At 42.8% G+C, this 23,044-nt stretch overlaps 2 protein-coding genes across 3 annotated transcripts; one reads left to right on the top strand and one right to left on the bottom strand.

Moving 5' to 3' along the window:
- The first annotated feature begins 1,823 nt into the window (after positions 1–1,823).
- pcgf1 (polycomb group ring finger 1) lies at positions 1,824–8,519 on the top strand. 2 transcript variants are annotated; one of them, XM_076738409.1, is made up of 9 exons: positions 1,824–1,932; positions 2,932–3,037; positions 3,184–3,336; positions 3,483–3,554; positions 4,174–4,279; positions 4,401–4,443; positions 6,808–6,891; positions 7,891–7,971; positions 8,328–8,519. In XM_076738409.1, exons 1-9 carry the CDS (start codon positions 1,846–1,848, stop codon positions 8,376–8,378), a joined length of 783 nt encoding a protein of 260 aa, XP_076594524.1. In that variant the 5' UTR covers positions 1,824–1,845; the 3' UTR covers positions 8,379–8,519. The 2 variants fall into 2 exon arrangements, with proteins under 2 accessions (XP_076594524.1, XP_076594523.1); XM_076738408.1 differs by having other exon boundaries at positions 6,805–6,891.
- A 6,196-nt stretch (positions 8,520–14,715) lies between these two features.
- On the bottom strand, positions 14,716–16,252 carry lbx2 (ladybird homeobox 2). The gene is made up of 2 exons (XM_076739799.1): positions 15,928–16,252; positions 14,716–15,179 (listed from the first exon to the last, which is right to left on the bottom strand). The coding sequence occupies exons 1-2, from the start codon at positions 16,250–16,252 to the stop codon at positions 14,716–14,718; spliced, it is 789 nt and encodes a 262-aa protein (XP_076595914.1).
- Between the last annotated feature and the right edge of the window lie 6,792 nt (positions 16,253–23,044).

Raw genomic sequence — 23,044 nt, 5'->3', positions numbered from 1 at the left:
AGCCCACCCTCCATGGTGCCTGAGCACTGTAGGTCTTGAGATGTCAGAGGATTCAGGTTACAAGACCCACCGTGTTCTCTCTGTTGCTGAGGATTGTGTTTTTCCACACCTCACCTTTAGGTATGGTACTAGCTTAGCACTCTTTGCCCAATGTTGTGTACATGGTTTGAGTACCAGCAGTGGTGCAACATCACTGCCACCTTGATTTGCACAATCTGCATACAACTGCACAATCTATATGATCCTATCATAAGTGTCTTTGCATGAGTAACAAAACAAACATGAAAATGAATTAGACCATAATAAACAATAATTCAAACTGTATGCTGGTTTAAGACATGGAGGCTTTGTGTGTACTGTGTAAAGACAACTCAAACGCTTGGCTCACTGAACAAGAGGTTGGTATGCTGAGTTCATGTGTTTTAATGGGATCTTCTTTTCAACAACTACATTAAACCCCTGAGTGCATGAGTGACTGAATGACATGGCCTTACCTGATGCTACAGAAATATCAGCAGATGCCAAAGGCTGCAAACTATTTCCTTAAGTGTTTGCCTGCAGTGCCCTCTATTGCCAAGAGAAGAGACAAACAAGTGGATGGACACAGCCCTAATCCTAAAGCTGCTTTGCTTCCCTGAAAAATGAGTTATTTTTGTAGGATTGGACCAACTAAAGAGAAAAAGGTTCTAAATGTACTCAAGGCCTAAGTTTATGCATAAATCTATGTAGGCCATCCAAAAAGCCTGCTGAAATTACCTTCAGAATTAATTTTAAGACCCTTCTCCTTTTGCATAAAGCTCTTAAGGGCCGGGCTCCACAGTAAATATACAATATGATCTCACTCATATTGTATATGAGTGAAATCATGTAAAACCCATTTAAAAGCAACCTCAAGACCAATTTAATTCAATTCAGAATCCTCAGAGTGATTCATTCACTGCTCGTATGCATTCGTTTTTGTATCCCTGTTGTTTCTGAGGCCTCTGCTCTTCTCTTTATTTTCCTTCTGTTCTGACGATGGTCTCATTTCCCCCCTGTAAACCACCTCTACTACATTTGTATGAAAACCTGCTATGCCAGAAACACTTGAACTTCTGTAAATCATTTAATGATGCATCCAAGAGCAGGCAAAGCGACATAAAGCTGTGGTTTTGGGCAGGGTTTAGATAATAGTGACGCTTGTCATTGTGTTTAACACCTACTAATAAGACAGTAATCAGTTTTGAAGTGAAACATTTAAAGGTTTGTATTTCAGTTTGTTGTCTCTGTGTGGCCGATAGCCTGCTGAGTTTATTTAAATCAAGATAAGTAGTTAATCCACCTCAAATGATTATATATGTCAGTGTTTAGTTAACCACTAGGGCTAAAATAAGGTCTTCTGGGTCAACAAACTAAAAAAATGTTGAAAAAGAAAGAAAAAACATCTTTATTGTTCTAGGCTCATTTTATGGCTGAATGTGAACTGTACGCAGCTAAGAGGGATATTTATGGCAGCTATGCATTCTCTTGGACTACGTTCCTAATTTGGAAACCGCTTTACTCAATGTCTTTTTTTTTCGTTTGCAAACTGTGCAGCAGCTTCAGTTTGTTCTTAGAAAAACACTCCGTAATAAAGTCCAGTATGTAGGCCTGCATAAAACTGGCGCGACTTTTAACGTTTGAAAAAGTGTTTTTTTGTTTTTTGTTTTTTTTTTGTAGTTGGTGCGGTGGTTTCTTATCCAAGTTTTTATTTATTTACTTATTTATTTATTCATTTATTTATTTATATTTCGCAGTTACCCGCCTCCTTCAGTGTGCAGAAAATGCCACTTCCGGTTTACCCGGAAGTAAGCAGAATTTCCAAAGATGGCGGAGCAAGGTCCGATGGCCATAGCGATGCGGCTACGAAATCAGCTACAGTCCGTCTACAAACTGGACCCGCTGAGGAACGAGGTGAGTGGCCGTGTTGTTCGAGCTCGCTTGTACCGCAGTGGGAACGTACGGGCAGTCAAACTGCGCCACGGACGAGTTAAACGCGCGCATTGACGGGAGATCGTTGTCGTCTCTCCGCGGCGCTGATGGAGAGGAGACGGAGCGAGCAACGCTGAAGCGCTGCGAAGGGAGCCGCGTGTGAGCATGCGTGGACGGTGGGAGTCCACCCGTGTTGTTCTGCCTCAACAGTGGAGTAGCGTGTGGAAATCCCACCAACTGACTGTTATTTCGCTCGTTTTCGGTCACGCGTTCAGCGGTATTCGTCAGTTTCATCGAGAGTTTACTTGTAGTTGAAGCGGCGTGTGAGTGAAGTGGGACGGTGACGGCCGCCGGACTCCGCGCGTTCGCTCTCGGCTCTCGGATAATGAAGTAATTGCGGTGTGTTTCTGTCGGCCGTTTGCTTGTGTTTGACGGGAGCACAGCTCGCTGTATCGCGCTTACATTTGTTTGTGTGCGACGTTTGTCTCAACCGGCCCCATCAGTCCAAAAAACAAATTTGACCCCCACCCCTCCACTCAACGACCCACTTTTCTGTCCGAAGTCCGTTCACATTTAGCTTTTTTTTGGGGTGATGAATACACCTCCTGATAGGAAACCTTACCGTCTTTCTTTCCCTTTGGACACAAAGGTCAGAGGTCAGGGTCAGCTGTCTGGTCGAAAAGCAGGAGAAAACAGTTTCAGTCATTTCTCCGATTCTGAGGGGGGTCCGCTGTGGTCTGCGTGGAGCTCAGTCAGAGGACTGAAGTTTGCAATGAAGCGTGAACTGCTGGATCGTGGGAGCAGTGCGATGCTCATTATCTCAACACTCATGAGTTAAAACTCAGCGATTGTTGATGTAATCAGTCAAAAGCTTGGCGTGCAGAGGATTTGTGCTCATGAAACTTTGTTTGTGTAATAAATAAACGAACGTTTGAACCACATTTGAATGCATTTAAAACACCTTTCTGTTTGTCCCGACAGGAGGAGGTCAAGTTGAAGATCAAGGACCTGAACGAACACATCGTCTGCTACCTTTGTGCGGGTTACTTCATAGATGCCACAACAATTACAGAGTGTTTGCACACCTGTGAGTTGAAACAGAGCTGGAAATGACAGTCTGTCCTTGTGTTACTGAATTGTAAAAGTCTGTCTGTCACCTCAGTGGAACAGACTAATGTTGAAGGAAGCCGTCACAATGACAATGAAATGTCTTTGTTTCTTTCTTCTCTACAGTCTGTAAAAGTTGTATTGTGAAATACCTGCAAACGAGCAAGTATTGTCCAATGTGCAACATCAAAATCCACGAAACGCAGCCTTTACTCAACCTCAAACTGGATCGAGTGATGCAGGACATTGTCTACAAACTGGTGCCTGGACTACAAGAAAGTAAGAAACGCTGCTGTCTGTGTCTGTGTGACGAATGGAATCTGTTTTACTCAAAGTAAATTCTGCTTCTGTGGACAGGTGTATTATCATCTGTGTTTGGCGATGTCTGTCATATTTATCTAATATCCATGTTCATGTTTGAACAGGTGAAGACAAAAGAATAAAGGAATTTTATCAGTCGCGTGGATTAGAGCGAGTCATCCAACCGGCTGGAGACGGTAAGACTTCAATTTAATATCGTCTCAGTCTGTGATTCAGTTTGTTTGTGATGAGACTGGCGAGGGAACCAGATCAGCCTGTGGGACGTCTCCGGTGCTCCACGCTGTTTGCTGTGGTGTCACTGCACAGCACAGCGCTTCTCAAAGGGTCACATGACTGTAAAACACAGTTTGTGCAAGTACAACCGTCATAAACCAAAAAATCTTTAAAGTATGAAAACACAGCATTGCTATAGCAGATATTAATGCTGTGTGCAACACATGAAATCAAACATGTAGAATACAGACTGACACTGAATGAACTTCACAGGATTGTCCTCAGTGCCCGGCGCGGCTGTAATCAAGAAATGTAAAAGTAGTCGTGAAGTGGCTGCAGGCTGAGTCACTGTTTGTTTTTTTAGTTGGCGAGGGAGTGTAAAACTGCTGTTTGTGTATGTTAATGACACAGATTGTTAACTTCAGTATCACTCTGCTGATGCATGACACTAACTAGTGCACAGTGTTGTCATGCAGCTACTGCTTTCTGCACTGAGTTGATTCCGCAACAAGTCAGCAACCAGGTGATTAATGTGTGCTTTGATTTTTAAGTTTGAAACCTCTTTCTTCCTTTTTCCTGTAGACGCTGTTCCCGATGCTACAGGTTTACCGTACACAAGCTTCGACCATTCGAAAGCCCACTTCTACAGATATGACGAGCAGGTTTCGCTGTGTTTAGAAAGGCTAAGGTGAGCTTCAGTCTGCGTCTAACACTGCTTTTGTGCCTGTTTCTCATATCGTACAGTCCGTGTGAGATGAGACTGATATGAATGTGTCAGACTTTCAAACAGTCTGTTTCTGTCTTCACAGTTCCTCGCTTGCTGGAAAAGATAAGACGAAACTTACTCTCCAGGTGAGTCACACACACCAACGAGTGATCTTCGATTTATTTAGCCGTGTGTTAAAGTCTGTGTACTCAGTGAAGAAGCTGTACTGGTTATGGGTGCTTCAGAGCGACTCGGCTCACAGGTTTGAGCAGCCGTGCAAAACGTGTCTCCAGGCCACATTTTTGAAGCCTTAACAAGTAATTTTCTGCCCTTAACTGCTAAGCAAATACATGGCACAATGACATCTGCAGCAACAGCAGAATTCAGCACTCAGAGCTGGTTACTCTGGCTGCCTCGTGCTCACAGAGAGACAGGGATAAGTATGACAAGTATACCAGTGAGGCATATAATCATTCTTTATTTCACCACCAAACCAAAACGGCTAATTTCTCCGTAATTGGAGACGTTCTAATTGTTTGAGAAAGAGTTGTGGTGTTTTCGACCAGCAGCTTTTCAGACTAAATGGCCAAGACGTTGACTCAGTGTTTGTGGTGATTAGTGCTGACTTGTCGGACTCAAGAGGAGCAGAAAATTGTATTTATGTCCAATAGCTGCCTTGTAGCCATTGTTTAAAATTGACCAGGGCACCAGACGGTTAAGACGCTGCCAGACAGTTTGTAGATTAGCAGACAGACTCTCGCCTGTGAGTGTCTGAACTTTCAGAACTCTGTTCCTTTGTGGCAAATCTGACATAAAAGAACAATAAAGACAGACAGAAATATGTTGCTGCCTGGCAGCAGTAGCATACTGTAAAAGAACAGCTAATCATCAATTATCCCATTAGTTTCCTGTTCTGTAATATGTTCAGTCTTACAGTGTTTCCTGGTGCCTATTCACACACATTTACATGCTGGCAATTTAAATGTGTGTTTGAAACGTGCTTGCTGGCCAATTTCAAACCCATTAAACTGAAAAAAATGCCTACCTTGTCAGTTATTATGGGGGGTTTTCCTCATGTGGCTGGATCCCCTTGACAGGCCCATTTGTCGGGGGACGTGTGTGTAACAGGGGACGTGGGGTTGCATAATGTCCAGATTGGATTCAGTCAAGACGTGAACAAAGATCAGTGCAGGAGTAATTTAACTAATGGGCTCAGGATGTGTCAGACTCCGCTGTGCTTATTATCCACGCGGTCCAGCCAACATCGTTTCACATGCTGCAAAGACTGCGCTCGGCCAGCAGAGGGCACCCTCGTTCAGCAGACGCCCGTGTAGCGCTCCAATCAAGATTTCACATTTTATTCTTTGAAATATGTTTTCATTATAGCAGATTTTTAAACAGGTTAAACCATCAGTCATTTCCCTGTATTTCCAGAGCAGGGACACTTCTGAATTTTATCTCACATCGTCTGCATGTCACATCCAAACAGACCGGCGTCCAGGCCAGGCTTTGTTCTTTTGGACCTTTTCATCTGTTTTTACAGAATGAGGAGAATATTCTGAACGTTAGGTCACGCAGGATGTGAGTGAGGAGTGTTAGTGAAGCGATCAGGTGACTGTGCATGCGCTGGGGCATCATCATCATCACCCACCTATGTCCTCTTTGACCACTACGCGAAATGAAAATGTTGTTTATTGTTGTGTCTAATGTTACCTTCTGTAATGGGGGCATGCAGCTTCATTGGTTCCATTCCTGGCTCTTGAAATGCAGTTGTACTGTGTTTCACTCTAACCTCTGTGTGAACTTATAAAATCTAGAACTGCGCCCATTAAAAATGAAAAAACAGGTCACACCGCTGGGGTTATGTTGGTCCGCGTCCTTGCAGTGTTGCCCTTTGTCACATGCTGCTCTCTCTCCTCTGCGCGTCCCGTTAGGATCCACTGTTTTTACTGAGCTGGACACTCAGCAAAATAATTTTCTGCCTCGACTTTTAAAGAAATACTCTCTCGCACCACATTCAGGGGAAAAAGGGAAGTTTAGCGCTGTGGCTGAAGAGTGGGCAGTAAGTCAGCGGGGGCCGGAAAACGTGCAGCCGTAAGCTGGCTTTCTCTTCACTGTAAATCTGATTGTAGCAGGAGCGTGCCACACCCCGTCGGTCCACTGCTGCTTGATTGTTAGTGGATGTTTCCAGTGCTGGAAATGTGTTTTGCCACCTTTTGTTACAGAACAGCGTGTTGCAGTTTGTGCCGCTGAACACTGGCTCGAGTATGAAGAGATGAGATGTTTAATAATTATAATAAATAGAGATGCAGTTGCTTGTTGAATACTGGAGTGAAGCAGGAATCTTAACCTGCAGTATGAAGGAGAAATCTCCCTAACTTGCGCCTCTCGGTGTCAAGACTTGGAGACGTGAACACAAATGCACCGCCGGTCATGATTTATTGGAATCACCTTCTGGACTTGGACGTGTCACTTTACGCCGTGTCCGTTTGACCTTGTCTCTGCAGCAGAAGTTTGTCCGCTGTTCTGTCCGAGCGGAGGTGAGACACCTACGGAAAGTGCTGTGTCACCGGCTGAACGTGGAGAAACACCAGGTGAGTCACCGTCAGCACTGACGCGATAGAGGAAGACGTTGTGGTGTTCGTGATATTACGTGAAAGGTTTGTTAATATTTATTCGGCCCATGCTAACGAGGACAGATGTGTGAAATGCTAATTGAGCAGCATTCTGTGCTCTCTTCAAAACACAGAACTTCCTCTGCTGTGAGGGAACGTGGAAGAAAAGGATTCAATTTCCAACAATCACACTTTCTTACTTACTTTATTCAGGACATATTTTGTTCACATCCAAACAAACTTTCAAGGCTTCTTTGTCACTTACTCAGCTTTTATTTTGCAAATAATTTTGATGTTTGAAATGAAATGTTGGCTCCTCTCACTGTTCAAAGTCAGACCCAAACTGTTCTGTGGAAACCATTTTTATTGGTCAGCAGATGTTTGATGCAGAGGATACAGTCTGTTAACCATAGCTAACCTGTCGGTAACCGTAACCAGCATGGAGGTTGGGTTAAACTGACAACGTACAGAAATGGGTGAAAACTGGAAGATGGCCGACCTTTTGGTACTCGGCCAAGTGCCGATAGTACACTGTGAGGCAGTATTATGTGCTACTACGTGCACAGACGTGGCTAAAATTCAAACAAACAATGAATGAAAGCATTGTGTTATCCTTGATTTTGAGATTTTAATTCCTCTTGTCTTGAAATTTCCCTTAAAATCACGACACTCTGACCCTGACCCAGATTTTCTCAACCAGCAAACGTATTTATCGGCCGTGTGTTCCTCGTCACTGTATTTCCCGTGACTTGCTCTGTCGAGACCGTTTGGCTTAAGTCTTCTGTAAAACTGTGCTTAGCCACACTGAACACACATATTTGAGTTCTTGATGCCGACGGCGTCCCCAAGACACATTTTAGAAGAAAAAAAGTGTTTCTGCTTCCTCCTCTGATCTTTTTATTAACAGCAAACAGGTTTCACGTATAGAAATAGTTGCAGATGTTCCCCCTCACATCTGTCTGTGTGGTCTCCCTATAGGTCCAGATGTTGTTCAATAACGAGTCTCTGCCCGATCACATGACCATGAAACGGTTATGGCTCTCACACTGGTTTGGCAAGGTACGGTACGGCTACTGTTAACTAACGCCATCAATCGTCATCCATCCCCGCACACGCTGACACAGCAGCACTGACGTTTGTTAGGAAGTTAAGATGCAGTTCACTGAACATGTGTAACACGATTACAGTTTTAATTAAAGCTTTGAAAAACAGAATCATTGTATTCAGGTTTGAGTAACTTCAGATGAAACACTTTCAGTCCTCTGGTCATGTGACCAGATTGTTGTTCAATGTTAGTTTGACACGTAATAAAAATGAAACAGTCTGAACTTCAGCTTTTATTTATTACATGTTAATATTTTAATAAACCTCACTTCAAATGTCCCCCCCCCCCCCCACATTTTTCTCCCCTGTAGGCCCAACCGTTAGTCCTTCACTACACCATCAAGGACAAAAGGACCAGATAGGACTTGTCCCCCCCACCCACCCACCCAGGACAGCTGTACATATTTTGTACAATACATATTCTATTTTAATAGTGTTTGTGTACATATACTTATTTTCCTTGTTTTGTATTTTTGAAAATAAATTTAAAATGTGAAAAATAATACTGCGTATGAGTTGCTTACAGCACGGCATGCTTTCATCTGCGTGTAGATATACAGGAAGGCCTCAAACACAGGCAGCGTGCGTGTCACATGACACCCCTGGACGCGTTTGGAGTATGAACAGAATTTAAATGCATTTTTACTTGTTGCAGTTTTATTCTTTTTAGCTTCATTTTTAATACCTCGATACATCGACATATTAACTTTGGACGTCTTAAATTATTGCTCATCTGGTGTCATTAAGTGTGATTAATAATGCGGCAGCTTTCTTTGTGAAGCTGACCTCCAGTCAGTTATTAGCATCTTACAGCTTTGTGAGGTTTATAGGTTTTATAAAAGTGTGCTGCCGACACACACACACACACACACACACACACACTCAGAGCAAAGTAGAGAGACATCCGACAATATGAAAACAACAAATTTGACCACGGGGCCTAACAGCAGCGACACCACCTGCTTTCTGTTCTTTTTTGGTGTCTTATTGTTTTTCTGCTTTGAATCTCACGTCACAGAACGTGTAAACAAACCCTGCTCGTCCTGCTGAAGTCGGTCTGTGTGAGACGCGCTCCTGGCAGCGGTTAAAACCCTGCGTCTGTGTGGATTCGTCTGTACCGGCTTTGAGCGTCTGCACAGTGCGTTTTCCCCAGATCTTTACAAAACTGCTCGATCTCTGTCAGGTTTCATCGGGACCGTGCGTGAACAGTAACTTTAACGTCCCGCCACGGGTTCTGGACTGGTCTTGGCCGGCCATTGTTATTCTGAAGCCATCCCCGTGTCGCTTTGACTTCATGTTTGGAGTTATTGTCCTACTGACAAATAAATCATCTCCCATGTTGCAGTTCTTTTGCAGACTGCAGCAGGTTTTCCTGTCGGATTTTTCTGTTTTTCTGCTCTTGATTTTGGTTTCTACATTCTCCGGCCCTCTGGGGCCCGTTATGGAGGAAAGCTCCACAGAAAGATGCTGCCACTTCCAGCCTTTTGCGCTATATAGCATGTGTTTCTGGTGATGGCGCAGCGTTTTGATCAGGCCAAACATTGTGAGTAATATGGCGGTCATAAAGGTCACTTCTCAGCGCTCCACAGAATCTTCCTCCTCTGTCTCCTACAGGCCGTCTGGCAAACTCTACGGCGTCGGATCGTGAGTCTTTTCAACAGCCATGAAGCTGTGACTGATGAATCTCAGCAGCAGTAGTTTTATGTGCCTCCTCTCTCGGCCATGGAGCTCGTAGCTCCCTCAGTGTCCACGCAGATCTCTTGGTGGCCTCCTTCACGAGCGTTCTTCTCTCACAAACGGCCGGCTCGAGGCTAATTTACAGCTCCACCATGTTTTTCCATGTTTAGAATCGACTTATCTGAGTGATAATGGGAGTTTGGAAACTGCTCTGTTCCTCCCCTGGATGGTAGTTTTTAGTAAATAAAAGCTTAATTCAGCTCATTGTGTGACCTCTAAAAATTGCACTGGTGATGATGTGGGCTCAGTCAAGGCAAGGTGGGCTAACGGTGAAGCTGTTATTTAGTTTGTGTTTTTATATTTGCTCTCATTTTAATCAAATCCTTTATTCTTTACATATTCAAGGCATTTTTTAGGTCTAATGTGCAAAAAAAAAACCCAAACTTTTTAATCCGCTGTGATTCAGTATTGAAATAATAATGATAACAAAAATTACCTCCAGGTCCATCAACAGCTGTGGGAAGCATTACGGTTTCAGCCTGAACATGGTGGATTTTTTGTTGACTTAAAGTGGAGCTTAAATGATTTATTATTGAATTTCCATCAAGAGACAAAAGGAACGGTCGAAGATGATGCAGCACAGGCTGAGATATCCTGACTTTTCCTCTCTGGCATGAGCCAAGCTTAAAAAATGCTGGTACATACATTTCCAATAATGCAACCCAATAGCATTATCCATCAGACCCTGCATGCCTGATCAACAGCCACAACTTTCAAACTCCACACCCAGTTTGTAAGGCAGCTTTTTTCTTAGAAATCTGTACGTCTGCAAGCCCAATTAGGGATACCTCTCATCAGGCTTATGTTTTATAGACTCCCTCCGCAGCCTCAGAAGACATTACGCAACTGTTTAGACAGGAGCTGCAGAATAAACTCAGCTACATGTGTAAAAGCTGCAGAGTGAGTGCTCCTTTAAGAACATCGCTGCCATCCCAAAATTTAAGAGCATCTGAAGCCAACTGGCATTCCACCTCCTCTTTTGAATGTTTATGTGACACGCTAACTCCGGTGATACTTTTTATTGCACATTTTAGAGGCTTGCAGAGAAAACTGTATGAAAAGCTTTGGTGCATTGCTGCCGTCTGCGCTGGGAAGCTCGAAAAAGGAGCGCTGCCTTCGTCCAAGACGTCTTCAAAACAAAAACTGGTCCATCCAGACCCTCTTTATCTGAGCAGAATGTCGCTGCCCCTCTGTGACCGGCCCCGCTGTGAGCTGAAGACAGTCCTCCCAGATGAGCACTAGGTGGCACACTCGGTGCTTCTCAGACATCAGTGGCGGGAGGCTTTGATGTGTGTGAGCTTGTCCAGAATGAAAAGACTCTGATAACCTGACACGGGCTGATAATATATACAAGCCTCGTATCGTATTCAGTCTCTAGTAGACTGCAGCAGCCACAACATTTCAGCAGCACTTTACTAAGTTGCACTAGCAGCATCTTGAATATGCTGTTGAGAATTTGCTCTTACGCACAAAATGACAGTAAATGTGCTTAATGAGTTTTTAAGGCTGGGATAACGTTGTGTGGGTTAAGCAGCTGCTTTGTGTTTTTATTTCACCGCTTTACAAAGACAAATCCGTGTTGGGTGTTTATGTGTCTTAAAGGTCAAAGGCTACAAATGGAGTTTAGATTTCATATGAAAGAAGACCATGTGTTCAACAAGGGCAGGACAGTTTTCCATTTTACCGCAGAGGTCAGTAACCTGGAATAAGGCCGCGGGGGACTAAACACTTGCCAGATCTTCCTATAACTGAAGGAGAGACGCCATAACGACACGTTTAAAGGACATTTGGGGCTGAAATTTCTAAAGTCTTTTTTTTTCCAAAAACCAATTCCTGCTCTGTTTGAAGAGACAGTGTTTTAATGTTTCCAATAACCATCACAACATCCTGAAGTTCATTTGAACCTTTCTCTGCTCCAAATCAGGCCCCGGTGGCCATGTTTTTAAATGAGGAATAAAATGAACTCACTGGAAACCTGCACACCAGGCAGGAGCATGACACACACACACACACACACACACACACACACACACACACACACACACACACACATATGCATATTATAGGTTTCCCCCAGCCACCCTTAGAAACCCTAAGCAAGTCCCTTCAGGGCACCCGTATGTAGAAAAAAACAATAATCCCCTGAAGCTGTGACCTTTAGGCAAAGATGGAGAATTTCAGGCTCCTGTCGGACAGCTCGGTTAGATTGCATCTCACACCTCTGGCCTTTTAATTTCTCTGATCATAATACAGTGGAAACATGCACATCTACATGCGGCCCCCCAACAAAGGACTGAGCCACTGACTGCCTGTGTGTTTAATTCACTCATGTCACTGAAAACTCCATCTGAGTTCAGCATTTTAATGAGAAGAGTCAAAACTGAGATGGTGAAATGTGGTGGATCCATTACTGCTACTGTAACTAAATGTGGTCAATGTGAGATAGTAATTATAATTACAACCACATTTTAATAGTGAATTGGTAACGCTCTTACACATCCCTCAGTTTTAAATTTCAAAATAAAAGAATAAAATAAAACACAAGCACTTCGAGGGAAATTATAGGAATGCCACTGATTTAAAGGAATAAAAGTAAAAATAAAGTAAAGAAGGCCCCAAACACTGATATTCTTCTCGTGTATATTTCTATAAACAAGACGCCACAGTTGTATTAGGACCTTTAAGGCAGAGTTTGTCCCCTGACTTTTATTTAAAGCTCCATCCTGCGCGTTGCTCCTGCTGCCAGTCCAGAGAGGCTCCAGAATAAAAGGCCTGCTTGACTTTTCAACCTGCACGATTCCAGCCGATTACTCCTATTGTGTGCGGCAGCCTGCTCTGCTCCTCTGCCCATCCCAAAAAAGGGGGAAAAAATCCTCCCTAACAAGCCTTTTAGTTTGCTTTTAGTCCCAAATTCTCACATTCTGTCTTATTTTAATTTTATTTTCAAGTGGCAGTGAGCTGCCCTGACTTCATGTTTCCATTGCGTTTTACTCATAAAACAATAAATTGTAAATCAGCTTGTGCCAAGAAAATTATTTTAAATCCAACTAAGTGATAGAGTAATAAACTTAATTTACATTTAACTGTCAGGATTTTGACCCCACAAAGCTTAACGTGCTGATCTGATTTTTGAATTCTGCATTTAAAAATAAGTGTCAGTCTAGAGGCTGAAACTGCTTGATCTTCTCAAATAACCACAAACTATATTGCTGGTGGAGGTTTAACAATTGTCAGATAATAAAAAAGAAGAATGAAAAGGATCAGGGAGTAAAATGACATTGACTTGATGAGATTCATTTTGCGGGTTTGTGCAATAAAATAAAACTAAATCTTGCAGATTTATGCTGAACGCTGGTGAAGCAGTATTGCTCGTTTTAGATAAATATTTTATGACTAAATAGCTACGATAACACACGCCTCCCCACCCTCACACACACACACTTACACACACCAACCTCTTCATCCGCTTAACAAAACTGTTGCAAATGGTCAGCCAGCAGCAGCACGTCGCATCTCCACTGCCTCCCATTGAGGTTTATTCATTAGGACCCCCACACTAACACATTTGCTATTCATGGGAGCCTTTTTTTCCTCCCTCTTTCCAAACAAACCCGAGTCAAGAGTGGCAGATGCGTGCCATTATTGCCCACGGCTCGCTGGAAGCTGTTTTATGTGAGGCAAAGGCGGGTTAACCTAATCAATCATGTCGACCAGTTGTGTTAAAGACGATTCATAGAAGGAGGAAGAAAACATATGGCGCAGGGGTGGGAGCAAGCTTTTCTTAACACCGCGGCCAGACCGGGACCTTCTTGTGACAAGATGCATTCAAAGCCGAGCGAAAGAATGGGAAGAAAGGCGGTGGACGGCTGCTAATTGAAGTCATGCCACTTCAAGGCTGAAAGCAGAGGTCAATTATTCAAAAGGGCCAATTTTTACCAAGCAGAGCAGACTTTCCTTCACCTCTCAGGACTAATCCCTGTTATTATGTCCTTATGAAAGTCACATGAGTGTGGCTTTATCCCACAGAGCAGAGAGCCTGTGCAGATCTGTGGTTTTCTTTTAATACTCTGAGCAGTACGTCCTACTGTCACCTTCTAATGTCTAACTGCCCCTTTGTGTCACATTTCTTCTGCTGGAATCATGATATTCCTTCAGGGACACATTCAGTGTCATCCCTCACATTTTTCATGAGGCTGGCTACTTTTCTTTCATCATTTGGTGCACAATCACACATCCAGGCTCACCGGAAGCTTCTTGAAATATCATATAACCTTTATTTACATAGATGCGGATTAAATAGAATGTTACAATAAAATTATCGCATAGGATGTTTGATATATATACAGAACTCAGCGTGTGAAAGACTGCAGTCGATACTAATAGTGATGCCTCCTGTGCGCTGCGCTCAGGCCTGCGTGCCTGCAGAAACTCTCCATTCGAACAGAAGAAGTAAATTTATCGTGAAGGAGGGATGGACTGACACATCGCGCCCGGGCTGTGCACGGAAAACAAGAGGTGGAGGGGGTTCATTTAAATATTTGGCAGATCCCGTTCCTTTAAACAGAAGAATGCAAATAAATGAGCAACGAAAATAATTGCACAACTTTCCACCCCCCCTCCCTTTAAAAACGAGCGTGAAAAATTCAAATGTTTACACAATTTTCAGCCTTACAGTACCATAACAGGTCTGTCTGAAAGGAAACCTCATATTCCTCAAATATTGTGGTTAAACTTAAGCGACAGACTTGGAAGGTTTTACAAGTCCGATTAATAAATTAAAATGGAGGGAAAAAAAGAGGAGGAGCAGAAAAAATGTCCTGAAATGTTTTTTTGTTTTTGTTTTTTTTTTATGTTTATATTCTCCTTTTTTGTCAATATCCGTGCAAAAGTTTGGGAAGAAAAATGCCCCCTTTTAATATTCTTTTTAGTTGTTGCTTATGAAAATCACAGGCCCCCTGACTGTCAATCGTCCACCTCGATTTCCTCGTCGTCCTCCGAGAATTCATCCGTGGTTTGGTCTCTGGACGAGGAGGGGGACTGTGGGAAGGCCCGGTGTCCTTGGGAGGTCGGGGAGATACTGGGCGACCTGGCCCGGGGCTCCCCGCCCTGAGCCTCCTCAATGTTTTCCATGCTGACGAGCTTCTGCAGGGTCTGTGGGGTGATTTTCTTTAGCGACTCCACGTCCGCTTTCATCTCCTCCAGGTCCCGCTTGAGTTTGGCCCTGCGGTTCTGAAACCAGGTGATGACCTGCGCGTTGGAGAGCCCCAGCTGCTGCGCAATCTGGTCGCGATCGGCCGGAGAGAGGTACTTCTGGTACAAAAACCTCTTCTCCAGTTCGTAGATCTGGTGGTTCGTGAAGGCCGTCCGCGACTTTCTCCTCTTTTTCGACGTCTGCCTCTGTCCAAAAGCGTTTACATGCTCTCGACCTTGGAGGGGTGGGAGAAGAAAACAGACATGAGGAGTGAGACGACCGAAATATCGCTTTCCAACCAAACTAGAGCAGCAACAGAGGACACTTTCTAACAGGCCTTTCCCGGTTCACATGCTCGCTTTTCTGTTCTTCTTCAGAATAGTACATTTCTTTCACTCGATTTCAGCAGCGACGAGACCAATTTCAGAACTTTGCTGCAAACCACTGACATGATCATTTTAAACTGCTGTCAACATTGTCACAAAAATACTTTTGGAACTTAACTTACGTGAAATAATTCATCCACATTTTGGGCAAAACAGGAATTTAATCAAATATTAGAATTGTTAGGTCAATTGTTTTTGCAGAGCACCAGAAATTTACACGTCAGTGTGTCATTTGAGTTTATGTCAGTCTGAGTTTTTATCCAACATAGCGCTGCAGGAAGCAGGCCATAATGGCTGACTCCTGACAGCATACAGTCTCAAGTGTATCAGCCAATATGTTATCCAGTCTCAGCAGTTCACAGATCACATGCACGCACATTTCGGTCAGTGCGTAAATGTGGTATTTTCCATTTCTTGTATTTTACGCATTCCTACACAGCTGTCGTAGCATTTCCACATTCAAGTCAAGGCAAACCCAGCTAGCAAAGAATCTCAGCTGCGTCTGATTGGTGCGCTTTCCTCCCTCCAAAAACAGTTTAAAAGTTGTTCAATCTCTCTGAAAATTAAAATTGAACATTAAAGACAGATTGCCTTTACCTTCTGCTGCCTGGATAACGCTGACTTCCAGACCCTTAAATGTTTTGCTGGCCAGCTCCTCCAGTGCGCACAGCGGCGAGGAGGGAGTGGTGATTCCGTTCCTCGCCGAGTTGGAGCCCGTCACTTTCTCCAGCACTCTCGGCGGACAAATACTCGCGACCGACTTCTTTACCGAGGGTTTGTTAAGGATATCCTCAATGCTGAACGGCGTTAAAGGCTTGTTGGAGTTGGCCGGCGGCGGCAGCTGGTCCAAGGGAGCCCGTCTCCTCTCGTCGCCGCTGGACTGCAACACAGAACCTGCCTTCATGTCTTTACTGGAGGTCATCGCAGTCCCGAAGAAACGCTGCTTCCACAAAAAGTTGACTATTTCATTCAAATGGCAGTTTTTAGCGTCCACGAGTATTTCTTCTGGTGCTCGACGTTCTCGTAGACCCCCTCAATATTTTGACACTCAAAACCGCAATGCCGCAACTTAGCACGCCGGAGAGCCTTCCTCCAAAATAAGCATGCTTCGGGCGTAGTTGTAAAGGCGGCCGGACTGTATTCCCCTCAGAGAGTCGCAATTCCTCTGCCAAGCTCCATGTAGATCTTTATGCAGTAACCGACTGGAGGGGGTGAATTCCTGCAAGGGGAAAAAAGCTGTCTCAAGCAGCAAGAAAAAGAAAGCGACTGCTAACGAGTTATTGTTGATTGGGCGAAGTTCAATTAGAGAAACACTACACTACTTGCTGACCCGCTGCTGCGTCTTAAAGGGCCGGACCATAATAACTAATTGGACGTGGGGAATAGGAGGAGTCTGTTGCTGCCGAGGAGAAAGATGCCCTGAAATGTTTATGCATCTGTTTCCCTCTGCTGGTGTATTCTTCTAGAAAGGGAGAGTTGATGGCCATTAGAATACTACCACCAGCATCTTTGCATGATGGAAAAGTTTGGAGGAACATCGAGCCAACAGTGGTCTCCAGCCGTGATATTCATTTTGTCATTTTCCTGCGTAATTACGCATAGAGCGTTATGCGTAATATGCGCATTAGTCACTGTGTTGCACGGGAATTTGGCTTAAAATAGCCACAATGAGCACATTTGTGGACCTGATTTTGAAGTCTATTAAAATGATTTGCCTACAAGTAAACAGAAGCTTTTCAGGTTAACCCATTGTTCAACACGACAGGTGATGGATTTTTGATTTTTTTTCTTTCTTTGTTCTTTATGGCAGAAGATAGAAAACCTACTTCTAATCTGAACCTAAAACATATAAACACAAATATGGCATCCAGGGTCATGTTTATTTTTCATATCACTTTGATAAATACCTGGAGATATTAATAGGGCTTCACCTCTGAGAGTGAAGCCACACATTCTTAAGACATTAAAAACAGAAAGAGAGAAGAAAGAAAAGACAGAAAATAATTTCATCGCACAGTTGAATTTGTGCAGCTCTTTGTTTATTTTTCTTTCATCATTTTTCCTTGGTGTCTCACCCGTGCTTCAATCTGACCCTGCAGGTAAAATCCACAGTTGCAGTGTAATTTAATGCGGTAGCGTGAAACAAGCGGATAATAAAGGTGACGCCGTGCTGTGGCTCAGTCTGAGGACGGAGAATGTGAGTTTTACTGATGGGGGTTTAGGATGTAAAGACAGAAACGGATTAGAGAGACAAAACGGGGACGAGCTGGACGCCGAGGAGAGCAGCAGGTACGTCTGCTCAGAGGAAACACACCTCGTTTTATTTACGGCTTGTCACATCTATCACATTTAGCTGTTGTCGCCACTTTATTCGTTTTAATGCGTTTTAGAGATTGCCTTTAACTTGCAGACAGAACGAAATGTATATTTTGCAGTTATGAGAAATAGAAAGGAGGATGTTAAAAAAAAAATGACAGTTTAAAACACCTGAGATAAAAATGCGACACAGCAAATAGATGTGTTTTTTTTTTTTTTTTTCCCCATAAATGGAACAAAAGCTTCCTGTTGCAGTAGCAAAAAATGATATAAATGTACCCTACACTGCAGCAGAAGAATTATAATAAATGTGTCAACTGCTGACACAAGCCAGAGGCTGAAGAAAACAAGTGCAGCAGAGTTATGTGTATTTTTTAAACACAATCATATAATTCTGATCCATTTGGACGAAGCCTGCCGCCCAGGAAGCCACTGCGGAGAGCCTGGTGCCAACAGGAGCATATGGTGACATTGGTTTAGGGACAGAGAAATAAAACAGCAGGAAATTCTATTAGCTGCCTTGGAGGTCTACCCTTTGTGGCTGCTTTGAGTTTATATTTCTCATTAAAAAGCAGCGAACAGTCGGTGGGGATAAATTTCTTTCGGGAATTTGGACCGAAACACGCATCGTTGTGATAAAAGCGCAGGAGGCGGAGGAGTTCGGTACAAATTAATATCACAATGATTTACCTTGACACCTAGACTCTAATTCAAAACCAGTTTGGAATAAAAAGCGGTCACAGTGCAAACTACAACGACCATGGAAAACTTTTTTTTTCTTATTTTTTGCCCACATTTTCCACCTTAAGAGAGGAATGATTATTATGAAAAACGAGAATAAAAAGATATGCATAACAGAAATAGCAAACTTAGATAGATAATACATCTTTTTTTCTTTTCGATGCTTCGTCTAATAGAAGGAAAATCATCTTTAAGCTTTGGATCAGATTTGGATGGTTTTATTTGCTTTATCCACACTATCCCTGCAGGCCTGTATCATCCACACTGGGGTCATGTCTGATTGTGAGAGGGATGAAAAACCTCCCGCTCATTTTTTATTTTACTGTTGATTCTATAGATTTGATGTCCAGAGCAATAAAAGTACCCCTGACACTGTAGACCATCCGGAGCCACGCTGCTGTACATTATTAACCTCAAATGTAGTTGAAGCGTGAATCAGCCCGAAGACCTCCCCACACAGCGGTCCAATGGGCTTTAAGGTCTGAAGCAGCGATGGTCACATAGTTTTTTTTTTTTTTTCCTCTCTCCTGTTTTAGCTTAATTTAAACGTTAATTAGAAGCAGAGCAGCTGACATAATCAATCATCAGCTCTTGAGGGATTTAATTGGATGATTCGCGTGGCTTTTACCTCCTATCAGTACCGGGCTCCTTCCTCCAAAAATACACGCGTTACATGAAGTCACTTTAACAGAATATCATCAGATTTTTCTCTTTGCAAGGAGCAATTTATCAAACAGCGCCACAAGTTCTCCATTTCGCTCTGCCGCATTTAAAAATCACTGGTCCTCCTCTTTAATCAGGAGGGCAAATGTGCTGCGTTCGTGTCATCCTTGAGCTGGATAAAATGAAAGCAGTGGGAAAAGTCCCACCCGGTAAAGGTCAGTCTTTCTGTCATTAATCACCAAATTAATTCAGAGCGGTCCGGAGCGAATATCAGAGATTGCTGTGAGTATCGAGTTCAACCTCCATGGGAGACTCGAAGACGGCGATGACAAACGCAACAACTGCAATAACAATCCTAAAAATGTACTTTGTTACAGCGCTGTAACGCGTTACTGACTGCTGCCCGTGCGCCGCAGCTCAGGTGCGTTTGGGGAAAAAAAAAGTTTTCTTCTTGATGCATTTTTTTTTTCAATTTGGATCAGTTGAACATCGTGAAGTACAAGCCAAAAGCGTAAATACTTGAAAGCATTGCAATCAATATCTGCAGGAGGGCCGTGAAGGGTGCACTTATTCCTGCTTATCGCGCATTCTTTCTGTTTTTCATCGATGATTTGTCATTAAAATAAAAACGACTTTCCTCATGACAAAGAGCTAATCTATAATTAATACACCTTTTATCACTGTTTTTATTGGGATATTAAGAAATATATCACATCAAATTATACAGGAAGCAAAATACAATAACCTTCAAGGTCACCGTAGAGCACCACAAATAAATCTCCAAAGCAAGATTTTATATTTCTATACATGTACATTTGAGACAGAAATCAAGGTCATTATAAACCCAGCACTGATATCCTCCTGCAGATTGCTTCAGATGATTTTAGGGTTTTATTTCATAGGAAATTACGGTCATTTTATCCCTTAAAAAATCAATGATTTCTGTTGGGGTTAATCATCATTTAGCTCATCTGTGAAGGCCGCACAGGCTGCGTTTTTGTCTCCACTGCTGCTGCAAAGAGGCAGCTCTCCCAGCGCAGCGTGTCGCCCTGTATAATGAAACAAAACAGCTGTAAACGCCTCTCAGTATAACATGATACAGGAGAAGGCTGCAGGGCGCTATGGGTGTGTTTGTTTCCATTCTTAACCGGGCTGTTTCCACTGTAAAAAGGTGAGTGCTGATGATGAGGCTTCACGGCGCTTCTGATGCATTTATTTTATTTATTTATCTTTTATTTATTTATCATAGAACTATAAGCAAAACGTGCAAATTTCTATATGTAATGCAGTAAATTAAAATAAATATACATATTTTCAAGTGACAGACAGGTTAAACGCCCATTAATAAAAAATAATACAAATATGAGACAACATAGAGATGATATATGTAAAAATCATCAAAAAGCAAAAAATCGATTCACACTTTCTGTTTCTTCCTATCTTTTATTTCTTAATTTATCTTTACGCGCGTAATGGTGACTGAGGGCACGGCATCCTTCACAGCCCTCTCATCCGACTCATCCCACCTGCTCTGTCCTGTGTGTGTGTGTGTGTGTGCGCGCGCGCGCGCTTGTGTCTCTATTATCAGGCCAATATCACATTACGATAGCGTCACCGTTTATAATCGTGTCACTCGTGGAGAATGTTCTTCCCAAGCTGTCCTCGAACGCACCGCTACAGTTTTGACTTCGCACCATCGGCGGAGACGCACAGGTGTTCATCCTCACAGCTCTGTTTGTAGATGACGTCAGTGACGTCGTGTGCTCTCATTGGTCATTAGTCTGAGTCCGAGACATTCCATTACACCATTTATCCCCCGTGTTCTTTTGTCTCAGTGGCCGTCACACTGTGGCCTGTAGTCGGTACAGAAGCAGGTGCTGATTGGATTTCTGAGTGTGGAGCAGCTACTGCAGATTGGCAGGATGTTATTGTTTGATCAGACTTACGTCAAACTAATAGCTTTGCTGCAGCTGATGATATAAATTTTGAGATCAATTTCTAATGTTTTTAATATTTGATCTTTATTCTAACAATAAGATCGATATTACACCCACAAGCTCTGGTGTATTTGTGCACAATTCTAAAATAACACCAACACTGTTATTATATTATTTTCATGTGTCTGTTATGTTCTTGATTAATCTGTTTTTGTCCATAAATCGTCAGAAAATAGTGGAGGTGCAATAATTAAATTGCTCATTATGTCAGACCAACAGTCACTCAAAGATGTTCAACTTGTCTCTGGGAAAATGGAAGCTGTGAATTTTTGGCTTTTTTCGCTCAACAAATTCCTGAAACAGTTAATCGACTGTCAAAATCGTTGCTGAATAATATTCTGTTCATTTATCATTAATTAACTGATCAATCACTTCAGGTCTACATGACACTCTTGACAGCTGTACTGTCAGAATTGGCTTTAGTGGCCAAGTATGTGTGCACATACAAGGAATCTGACTCCGGTTTAAACATTGCACTCAGTGTACTTGCATCAGAAAAGAAGGACATAAAGCTCAGTGAGGACAAAAGACAAAAAAAAAAACAACAACAAAAAATAAAAAAACACAAAAGATTGAACGACAAGTAGTCCAAAAAAATAAAGTGAACAATTAACAATATATACAAAGAATTAACAATATATACAAAGATTAGGCAATAAACAACATAAACAATGAAATTCACAACGTGCAGGTCTTTGTGGTATTTGTGGTGAATGTTAAAAAATGTTAAAAAGTGGGCATCAGTGGACTGTAAAACAAAATGAAGAGCACTTCAAAATAGGAGCCTGCAAACTTAAATCGCTTGATTTTTGAAGGCGGTGTTTATGAGCACAGCTGTCCCACAATGCAACACACACCAGAACTGAGGAAGACTGAGTCATATAAAGAAATGTAGATATTGACAGACTGTGAGAAAAATAAGTAAGAAACCATGGATTTTAAAAGCGGCCCGTCGGCTGCACTAAGCTGCTGTCGTTTCCTGTGTGGTAGCTGCCATCATCAGAGCAGAGTGTGTGTGCTGTTAATACCTGAATCACAGACACAGTGAACAAAGTGATGCAGTTTTAGTAAAGGCTGATACAGAAGCAGAGTCGGTGCTTTATGAACTCCACACAGCTGTTTCCATCATATGTGGATGAAGTGAATAAACTGCAGAGCTCAGATTTTATTGTGTTATTCCACCACCGCCCGCTCATCTCGACTGACTGACGCAGACTGAACTGTTTGTATTCTCAAATAAACACAACCAAAACTCTTCAAACGCCTCTGAACACAAAGCCGCTGGAGACCTCTGCGGCTTCATTTTGCTCCATGGCCTGAGATCACACACCCTCCACCTGCACCTCCCCCTCTCCCCTGGGAGTGGACTGAGGTTGTCCTCGTTGCTCTCTAATGGGCCACCGGGGCCTATTTAAGATCATAAAGAAGGATATGTGGAGGCTTTAAGCAGGATTACAGCATTAATGCTGAATGTTTCTCCTGTTTGACTCTTGATTAGCTCCATTACTGTATAATTAGGCCAGTGACTGGAGGAACACAGCATGGAATCTGATAGGAGACGTCAGACTTGTATTGTTGATGTCTGTGTGTGTGTGTGTGTGTGTGTGTGTGTGTGTGTGTGCCCATAGCCAAGAAAAGCAAGTAAAATGACCCTGCATTAATAATTATTGAAACTACATTACAAACTAAAAGAAATTCCGCTTGCTGAGGGATGCTGGTTGCTTTCCTCTCATGGAAAATGGTGATGGAGTCGTTTGTGTTTTTGTGTGTCCCTTTAATCCTTTATTTAAGCTGGACTTTCCCATATAAATGAGCGTCCATTAAATTCAAGCCCAAATGAGTTCACGTACATCTCTCCGCAGTCTTCCAGAGTTTTTGAATATGGTTCCTGCACTGATACAATGATAGCGATGCGTTTATGTCAACCAGCAATGATTGGTTCTCTGGAGCTGAAGGGTGGAGTGACCAAAGCGACAGAGCGGGAACCAGGAGCAGCC

The sequence above is a fragment of the Chaetodon auriga genome, chromosome 9 (genome assembly GCF_051107435.1).
Source record: "Chaetodon auriga isolate fChaAug3 chromosome 9, fChaAug3.hap1, whole genome shotgun sequence".
In the NCBI taxonomy this organism is placed as follows: Eukaryota; Metazoa; Chordata; class Actinopteri; order Chaetodontiformes; family Chaetodontidae; genus Chaetodon; species Chaetodon auriga.
The sequence above is the reverse complement of the archived record's forward strand: the minus strand, read 5'-3'. Positions and strand labels throughout refer to the sequence as shown.